This window comes from Myzus persicae, unplaced genomic scaffold (genome assembly GCF_001856785.1).
Source record: "Myzus persicae strain clone G006 unplaced genomic scaffold, MPER_G0061.0, whole genome shotgun sequence".
NCBI lineage: Eukaryota > Metazoa > Arthropoda > Insecta > Hemiptera > Aphididae > Myzus > Myzus persicae.
The window spans coordinates 1-10,820 of record NW_019100823.1 but is presented as its reverse complement, the minus strand read 5'-3'; the positions used below and the strand labels follow the sequence as shown (position 1 = coordinate 10,820).

The following is a 10,820-nucleotide window of genomic DNA, read 5'->3' as shown; positions in this document are numbered from 1 at the left end:
ACTCCAGAAAAACCTAGAATGACGTTATATTATTACTGTGGCTGATTATAATCTCCATTACGATAACGATGAGTGTTAACTAGGCCAGTTTATGCCCCAGTCGATCGACAACTGTTGAACTTTATTTATATTGCCACGTCGCCGTTTTTGTGTTAGTGCGTTTTCCTTCTTTTATACAATTATGGCTTTTGAAATGTTAAAAACTGAAAGAGGAAAAAGTATGCTTTCATTCAATGGTTATATTTTCGTAAAAGAAAAAGAAAGTGACGTTAAATCAATATGGAAATGTAACCAATATTTTAAAAACAAATGTCGAGGACGCGTTCATTTAAGTGATGGAAAAGTATTAAAAAGTACTGACCATAACCACGTTCCGAATTCAACAGACACTAATGTTAAAAAAACTCTAAATTTACTAAAAGAAATAGCTACCAATAACGTTGATGCAAGTTCTCATTCTGTAGTAGCTACAGCATTATATCAAATCCCTACAGAATGTGCGGCTCAGTTACCTAATATTCATAGACTCAAGCGTACTATACAACGACTACGTAAACAACAACTTCAATTCCCAAAAGAGCCAACCGATTTCAATTTTAGTATACCTGACGAGATGACAAAAACCACTGACGGTAATCTTTTTTTACAATATGACAGTGGTATTAATACAGACAGAATTTTAATTTTTTCAACAACAAATTTATTAAAACTTATGACGCAATGCAACAATTGGTTTTGTGATGGCACATTTTCAAGTGCTCCAACTTTATTTTATCAAGTTTATACTATTCATGCAGTACAATATTCAAATGTTTTACCATCAGCTTACGTCTTATTACCCGATAAAAAAGAAAAAACGTATAGACGTATGTTTCAAGCATTAAAAAGTATTACTACTGGATTATGTCCTAAAACTATCATGGTTGATTTTGAAAAAGCTGCGATGAACGCGATAAATTATGAATTTCCAGAAACAGAAGTAAAAGGATGCTTTTTTCATTTTTCACAGTGTATATGGCGACAAATTCAAGATGCAGGTCTTCAAACGAGATATAAGGATGATGTAATATTCGCACTACAAGTACGAAAGTTACCAAGTTTAGCTTACTTACCTGAAAATGAGGTAATTAATGCTTATAATAATCTTTTGGAGACAACATATTTTACCGAACATGTTGAATTATTATCACCGATCCTCAACTATTTTGAAGAAACTTGGATAGGATGCATGGACAGACGACAAAAAAGAAGAGCACCTAAATTTGACATTTCAATTTGGAATTGCTATTCATTGGTTTCGCAAGATTTACCTAGAACTAATAATGCAGTAGAAGGATGGCATAATTGTTTTACTTCAATTTTAAATCAATGCCATCCAAGTATTTGGAAATTCATATTCGCGTTGAAAAAAGAAGAAAATATAAATAAAGTAAAACTTGAACAATATATAGGTGGCGAACGTCCACCCGCAAAAAAAAAATACTTTGACAAAGCACAGTGTTTGAAAAATATTTGTTATGATTTCAAAAATAGAACGACTAATGAATATTTACAAGGAATAGCACACAATTTCCAATTGCAAGTATAAGTGTATTATACATTGTTTTATACATTTTAATTCACAATTTATACATTATACAATTTTTACAATTTTATTCTATTTATAACTTTTAATAATGACAGACCTTTCTAAAAAAAAGACAACATTTTTAACCATACCTACATAAAAAAGTAAATGTGTAGACAGTCCTAAGTCTGTATTAAAATGGGAAGGAAAATGTTGGATTTAAAAATATTACATAATATATTATATACCTATATGCGATAAATTAACTCTCGATGAATTGACGTCGCGATGAGTTGACGTCGCGATAAATTGATTACGATAAATTGACGCGCGATGAATTGACTTGCGACGAATTTACGTGCCACCAAATTTAATATTATTGATTTTAGTTATTGAGCGATTAAACAGAATTATCAAACCTCAAGATTATCTCGGTTAATAAGGCCACTTAAAATATATTTAAAATCAAATTTATCTATTAGATATAATGTCATGTCAAGCATAGAACTCATAGTTATTCTAAGGCCCTGTGATGTATTGGGTGGCAGAAATTCCTCTTCAGTTATCTCTCCTTCTTTCAGTGCCATCTCCCAATCATCAAGCCATTTTATACTTGACGTGATATTCTAAAATATGAAAAGTAATTATTATTTTTCTAGTTATAAATCAATATAATATATATTCCAATAATATATTTATTATAGTATAGGACATAAGTAAATTGTTTACTTTCCATCCTTCAGCGTCAACACTCAAACCATGGTATGGATTTAAATTATTCAGTGAATCAAATAAGCAATTTATTTTCAATTTACTGTTTCATCGCTATTTTTAAATTCTGGATAGTTCTTCAATTTATAATATTCTAGTGCAGTTGCTACTGTTTCACTAAATATCTATCAAACAAATTGTAAATAAGTTATTGTAGTATAATAATTTATAAACAATTTACCAGTTGATAAATGAAGAAGCTATCACCTCTATGGAAACACATACAAATTAGTTAACACCATAATTCCAAACACATTTGTAAGTTAATTTTATTACTTTTGATAAATATGTTAATTTAGATTGTACTCTTAGTTAATAATACTACATACGATAATATGCATATATTAAAATAATACCTACTTTTTTGTATCAACTTTGGACATTGAAATGATCTAATACTTACCTACTAACCATGTGGATACTCAATGTTTGTTTAAAAAATTATTGACAATAAACACAAAAATACAAAATACAAATAAGTTATATAAATGTATACAATTATATTAGACATTAGTATACAACAAACATATTATACATGTAACTATAATAATTAATTAAAAAATAATTTTTAGGAACAATAACAATCATACCTGAGTTGCAAGTTTTACTTTCATTTTTAAAAATGAATTTAAATAAACATGATTTTTTGTGATAGATGGACATACTTTAACTAGACCTCGATTTTCTTTTTCGGTGTGATACAATTTTTCAAAGAAATGCCATTTAATTGGATCGTTTTGTCCACTTAACTAATTGAAACAGGAGGTAAAAATTGTTACAACCATTAATAGAATAATTGTATTGTTTAAAATATAATAAATACCTTTAACTGTTTTTTATTGTTCGAACGGTTTCTAATATTTTTTATAAGATGTGGGGTATCAGAAAATGCAAAAATTTGTCTAGTTGTATCTAATGGATGAATAAAACTATTATTGAGCTCATTCATTTTTCCATTTATTCCAAGCTCTAACCATAATTTTCTGTTTGTAGTTGCCACATCACATACAAACCCATGAACTTTAGCCCCCGCTTTTTCTACTAGTATAATACACTTCAGTAGCAGCTGTGCAAGAACAGTTCCATGAACGGGTCCTCTTGAAGCAAAAACAGCCACTGGCTGGGTGTGATTACCACATAATGGTTGAAACATAAAAACCAATGCCATGTTAGCTTTAACTTTAATAGTACTTGCTTTGGGGAAATTGTGTTCAACATCATTACCAAAATCTATTAAACCTTTATAGGTTAGTGAAGTTGAGCAAACACTTAATGATTCTCTTACTGACATTTCATCAAACAGTATTATACCATGTTTTTGTAATTCTCCTTTTGATGAAATATGTTTTTCAAAGATGGAAAAAAAATTGGAATCAAATCCAAATTTTGTATATATAACACTTAAATATCGACGCAATGTTCTTGGACTAGGAAGAGGTAATATATCATTTTTTAAAATAAAATTATAACCACTTGCTGATCTTATATGAAACCATAGGATATAGCCTTTTGAGTAACGCATTATTTTTTTATTTTGATACTTAGATGCTTTAAAAATTTCTTGGACAACAACTCTAGAAGACTCTGGTAAGTTCTGATCATTAAATGAATCAATATTTTCTATTTTATTTTTACAATCATGTAGTTCATATTCTAATAATTTTAAACGATTTTCTGCACTATTTTGTTTCTTACGACAATTATACATGGATTTACGAAGGAATAATAACTTTGATTTACTGTGTGGACTAACTTGCATGTTTATTCTTTTCTTATATTTAATCAAGTTTTCTGATCTAGAATTTAGATTTTTGCCTTTCGTTGGTTTTAATTCGTTTACAAAATGAACATAATGTATTTTCTGTTTCAGACACATTATCTAATAATAATGAACATTTTGTATGACGAACTGTTCCAAAAATATCTTTAGTGTAAGGACTTGTACTTACAGAGGACAATAAAATATTATTAAAACCTTTACATACTGACTGTTTTTCTATATTCATAATTGTTTTGGACAGTACTTCTGTTGATTTTATGGTACTTGTTTGTTATCGCGCCTCCAGTACATCGCATACAATTTATCGCTATTGCTAATCGTTTGTGATCTATTTTAGAAAATGAGAAAAGTATATTTTATCATTTTTATGATATAGGATATTAGTTCTTTGCTGGCATTCGTTTACTATTTCATTTACTTATTACCTACTACTGAGAAATTCGAAAAATTAAATTAAATTATGAATTTTACTGAATTACTTACAATTGTTTCAAACAGTGATACTGTAATTAGCTTTTTACAAAAACATAATATAATTAAAGTTATTGAAGTGTGTGAAAATGGCCATATAATGTTTATCAAGGGATCGCGATGGCGATGTCAGAAAAGAAGTTGCCGAAAGGAAAAAGGATTAAGAATTAATAATTGGCTAACTGGCTCTAGACTTCCAATACACACAATTGTCCATTTCATATACTACTGGGCCCGAGAAATGTCTTCAGTAACATTTTGTAAACGTGAATTAAATATGGGACAAAATGTTGTGGTTGATTGGAGTAATTATCTACGTGAGGTATGTGTATGGAAGCTTGAAAATAATCAAAATAAAGAAATTGGTGGACCCGGTCTTTTTGTTGAAATAGATGAAAGTTTATTTGTGCGTAGAAAAAATAATGCTGGGCTTATTCTGCCACAACAATGGATTTTTGGTGGAATATGTCGGGAAACTAAAGCGTGTTTTATAATCAGTGTACCAGATCGATCGGAGAAAACTTTGTTACCTATAATACAAAGATATATAAGACCAGGCTCAATAATTTTGTCAGATTGTTGGAAAGCTTACAATAATTTGCAGCAAGTGGGATTCAAACATAATACTGTAAACCACACGTATAATTTTGTCGATCCGGACACAGGGGCTCACACCCAACATATTGAGAGGTTGTGGGGTTCTGCTAAATGGGGCAATAAAAAGCGTCGTGGAACTAACAGAAATTTTCTAGAATCATATTTGGCAGAGTTTATGTGGAGAACACGTCTCGGAGAACAAGACGCATTTGAAACTATCCTCAAAGATATTTCCGAATTCTGGCCTCCATTATAACTATAGATTCATAATATATTTTTTACATTTTTATACATATTTTATATTTTATACATTTTTTAATTTCAATTTTATACTAAACATTTATATATTTAAAACTATTAAAATAAAATAATATTATACATTGAAATTTTTTTTATTTATGGAGGGTCGATAACAAACAAGAGTGGCGGGGCGATAAATTGTATACGGTGTACTGGCGGGGCGATAACAAACAAGTACCGATTTTATAGTAGACGAGTAGGTAGCATATTTTTTTCCAACAACAATTGCTTCAATATTAAAATTACTATGTAGTATAATTTGTTTATAAGGTACAACCATTTGTAAATGGTCTGAAACAGAAAAGAAGAAAATGCTACAACATTCATATTGCCATTAATCATTTTTTATAATTATAATTGGTTGGTAATGAAAAACTTTGAAGGTTATTGTAAATTTTAAGAAAAATATCTGTTTCAGTCTCAACCATTGGATTTTGTTGGATTATTGGAGATAGAGTTGAATCATAATACCCAGAATCAGTGTCTAATGAAAATACATTATCTATATATTATAGTACCCGAAGATGCATGTTGTGGTATGTCTACAGAAATATTTAACTGCATAACATAGTTATAATTATTTTGTATATAAATAACAAGTTGTATTAGTTGAATTATTGATGTTTGAACACACACACATATGCAATACACATGTACTTCTCTATTGTTACTATATTAAAGTTCTAACCTTATCATTTGAATCATTTTTATGTATTTTTATTCTTATGTGCAGAATACGTTCTTGGAGTAGAACTTCGCTTAAGTGTTAAATGCCATGGTTCAGGGTTCCATGTGATTTGGTCGCAGTAAGTTGGGCGCGATAAATTGAGCGCGGGAATTTAGGCGCAGTAAATTGGTCGCGGTGTAATATTATTGCGTCATATAGTCGTTTTGTATTAGATCGCGTCAATTTAATGATATCGTCGGATATCTAAATTATGATCGTTTTAAATTATAATGTAATATAAGTTAATATAAGAGAACGAAAAACACCTCCACTATTTCCTATTTCAATAGGGAATTGTTATTTTTTAATTGAAAAAGATATTCCACGCACCAATAATGCTGTAGAAGGCTGGCACAATTGTTTCAATTCGTTGTTAAATTCAGTTCATCCATCTATTTGAATTTTTATTAATGCGTTGAAAAAAGAAAATAGTATATAAACTTTTTTAAAGTCGAACAGTTACTTTCTCGAATATCATTACCTAAAAAAAAAAAATATAAAGATTCTGCAATTAGTATTCGAAAATTAACCTCAACATTTGACCCAAATATTACTAATATTCAAAATTATTTACATGGGATAGCTGTTAATTTAAAGTTGCAATTATAATTTAGAACTTTGTTTGTATACATTTTTGTTTTTATTATTATTAGCTATCTGTGGAACAATTTAATTTATATTTTTAAAATTTTAAACTATTTTGACTTATTTGACTTAAATTATATTTTATACTTGCCAATAAGTTATGCATATTGTTTTTAAACTAGGTATTTATAATAAAGTATAAAATATTATACATAAGGCATGTATCGTCACTCGCCGAAATTACGTGCGACGATATTACACCGACGCCCAAATTACCACGACAAATTTACCGCGATGTATTTACGTGACACCATGGTTCAGAATTATTAATGTCGGCTGATGGTAACATGTCCTCATTGAATGTAGTATTGTTTTTAAAAGAATGTTTTAAATTATTCCCCATGATATCAATCTTAAATAAAATAATTAATTTAGTATTTACCTACTCAGTATATTTAATTTAAGTTATTTCTCTGAAATTTCGTACCTGTGGTATAGCACCTGATTTCAAATTTGTACGCTCCCTCTGTAGCTTAATAATAAGAAAAATAAAATAAGTTGTGATCTACTTATTAAATAAATTAAAAAATATAAATATAAACCTACTGTAGTTATACAATTTCCTACGATATCGCTAGATTTGAAATATTATTCACATAGCCTATGTGAAATTGTATATATATAATTTTTATTAATGGTCTGTAATGATGAAACCCATTTATCAAAAACAATTTTTTCTTTTGGAAATCCAAATCTACAATTAATTAAACAAATTACAATTTAATAATTATAATTATATAGGTATAGTACTCATACATATTCCCTACAACTGTCTTATAAATGATTAAATGTATAATTTTAATACTACTTACGAAGAAATGTTTTTTCCCTTTTTTGACCCACAATGGGGAAAACAACAAAACTGTACCATATTCAATTTAGTTACAAAAGATAGTTAATAGGATAAAACAATAGAATAGGATATAGGAATAATTAATAATTAATTTACTAAATCAAAAGGTTAAATATATTTTTATTGCGGATGTATAAAATACATACAGTATTGAGTATTATTAAAATATATAAATTATTATATAATATTATGAATGTTGATCCAAATATGTATTTAAAAATAAACAAATTAGTTGCTTTATTGGCCGCTAGATATCGACGTAGTTTATAGTGGGCCCGTAGCGTGACACTAATTTTCTGAAGGCTTATACAGTTACAGTGCTGCCAAATGGTACGATCATGGTGGGGAAATACTATAATTTAGTGGCAAGTACGATCCCCCATCAAACCCTTTGATGGGTCATGAAAAATACGATATTTTAATAGTAAAAATTAATTTATTCTAAACATGGAAAAATTCAAAAAAAAAATATTTAAAACAATTTTATCTTTTCTCGGCATAAGGTCATTGCTCGTCGGCAATCGTCGGCTCGACTTCATAGTCCATATTTTATTGTACACGTTACCAGCAGCTATGAAACCAATTATGATGGCTATAAATAAATATATAAATTATGACTATATTATTGTTCTGAGCCTTGAGGTATTGTTCCTAGAACATTGTTGTGGCCGTTGTGGGTTTCTAAGTTATTTATAAAATTGATTAGGTACCGATTAACTACTACGAAAAAAAAAATCTAATGTTTTTTGTTATAGGTATTTTAATATAGTGATAATTTTATCGAATTGTCGTGATGAGCGGAAACGAAAGTGACAGGTGTTCGACGCCAGAAAAAACTAAACGGAAACGAGGAGAAAGTTCCAAGACCTATTCTCACAAAAAACAAAACTTTAGACAAGAATGGTTAACAAATAAAGATTTTAGCAATTGGTTGTTGCCAGTCAATAATAATAAGTTATTAGCTAAGTGTAAGTTATGTATTACAGAAATGACTGCTGAATTGAGTGTACTTAAAAAACATGCTCAAACAAAAAAACACAAAAGTTCGATGAGTTCCATTGGTAGTAGACAAAATTCGATAAGTACATTTTTAAATAACACAGATCAATTTAAGTTAGTAGATCAAACTAAAAGAGCTGAAGTAGTACTTTGTAGTTTTATAAGTGAACATAATTTACCATTCAATATTAGCGATCATTTGGTAAAAACATGTAAGGCAGCATTCCCGGACTCAAAAATTTGTTCGAATGTATCATTGGCTCGTACAAAATCAACAGCTCTTGTATCTAATGTTATTGGACATTATTCTCTTGAAGAACTTATTAATGTTTTGCAAAACACAATGTTCAGTGTGATAATTGATGAAAGCACTGATGTTGGCTGTGTGAAAACAATGTGCATATGTGTAAAGTATTTCGACAGTACATCCAATTTTTTCGAAACAAGATTTTTCAAGCTCGTCCAGTTGTTTGAGGATGTACAAAGTGCAGACAAAGGAGCTACTGGTCAAAAAATATTTGATGAAGTTCTTAAAGCTTTCACAGATTCTAAAATTCCGTTGGATAATTTAATCGGTAACTGAGTTGAAATTTTATTTAGAAACAACTTATTATTTGTTAATTTATTAAATTATATTGTTATCACCTATTTATTTTATTTTTTGTAGGATTTGCTTCAGATGGTTGCAACACTATGTTTGGTGCATCAAATTCTGTAACATCTAGACTAAATGAATTTTTGCCAGGTAATACATTAATTTATACTGTAATATGATGTAGATTTTAATATTCAAAAATTGTTTTGATTGTGCAGGGATTTATATTCAAAAATGTATTTGCCACTCGCTCCATTTATGCGCCAGCGCTGCATGCAAAGCTTTACCACGTACTTGTGAAGACCTTGCCAGGGATATTTATAATTATTTCAAATCAAGTTGTAAAAGAGTAAGTCAATTTAAGCAATTTCAAGACTTTTGCAATATATCACCTCACAAAATTTTAAGACCAGCACAGACCCGATGGCTTTCATTGAGTATGGTAGTAAATAGAATAGTTGAGCAATGGCCTGCACTAAAATTATTTTTTTCATCTCATTGGCTTGAAGATAAACTCAAAGCTTCAGAAAACATTTTTCATGCTTTACATGATCCTTCTGTATTAATTTATTTTAAATTCCTACAATGGATCCTTCCAAAATTTGTAAACCTCAATAAACTATTTCAGAGTGACAAACCAGTTATATGGTTGGTTTTTAGTAAAATGTCTGTAACTTATACTGATATTCTTTATTCGTATATGAGACGGTGTAACAATCCTTTATCAGTCGATCCAAACAATTCATCATACTTTCTACCATTAAACCAAATGTATTTAGGAATTGACGTTATGAATATGTTACAAACACCCGAAGTTGCAAAGAACCATGTTATGGTGCAAGATGTCTTAGAGCACTGCATGAGATTTCTAATTATTAGTATTAAGGAAATAAGAGCCCGATTCAATTTCAATGACCCAGTATTAATGCAATTGGAAAATATTACACCTGCAAAAGTCCTAAGTGATAAACGACCTGCTTCTCTAATTAGTTTTATTCAGTTATTCCCAAGAATAAAACAAAATCACCAAAATATTGATACCAGCTGGAGAATGTTCAGTGTTATAGAGTTTGATCCCGAATTACATGCATTTCTTTTAAATTTAAATGTTGAAGACTTTTGGATTAAACTTAAGGTATTTGAAAAAGATGGTGAATATCCATTTAAAGATGTTTCAAATTTTTTATTAACTGTTCTGTCTTTGCCTCAATCGAATGTGTCGTGTGAACGCATGTTTTCTAAAATAAATTTAATTAAAACCAAACAAAGAAACTGCTTAAACACCAAAACTTTAAATGGCATTTTAAGTGCCAAAGAATACACCAAAAAAACTGAATGCCATAAAATAGAAATAACAAAAACTATGCTAGGCATGATAAATTCTACTATGTACAACCACATAAACAATGATACTGAAAATAGTATTGAATTTGTTGATGATTGAGAAATATATATTTAATAAACATGTTTAAAATTGTTATATTCAATTTGTTGAAGAAAGTTATTTATTTTTTA

The 10,820-nt window shown here is 29.1% G+C and overlaps 2 protein-coding genes across 2 annotated transcripts; both read left to right on the top strand.

Moving 5' to 3' along the window:
* The first annotated feature begins 450 nt into the window (after positions 1–450).
* LOC111026296 lies at positions 451–1,588 on the top strand. Its single transcript, XM_022304349.1, has one exon. The coding sequence runs from the start codon at positions 614–616 to the stop codon at positions 1,586–1,588; it is 975 nt and encodes a 324-aa protein (XP_022160041.1). The 5' UTR covers positions 451–613.
* A 6,916-nt stretch (positions 1,589–8,504) lies between these two features.
* On the top strand, positions 8,505–10,749 carry LOC111026294. Its single transcript, XM_022304348.1, has 3 exons — positions 8,505–9,285; positions 9,378–9,455; positions 9,524–10,749. Exons 1-3 carry the CDS (start codon positions 8,505–8,507, stop codon positions 10,747–10,749), a joined length of 2,085 nt encoding a protein of 694 aa, XP_022160040.1.
* Positions 10,750–10,820: the final 71 nt, after the last annotated feature.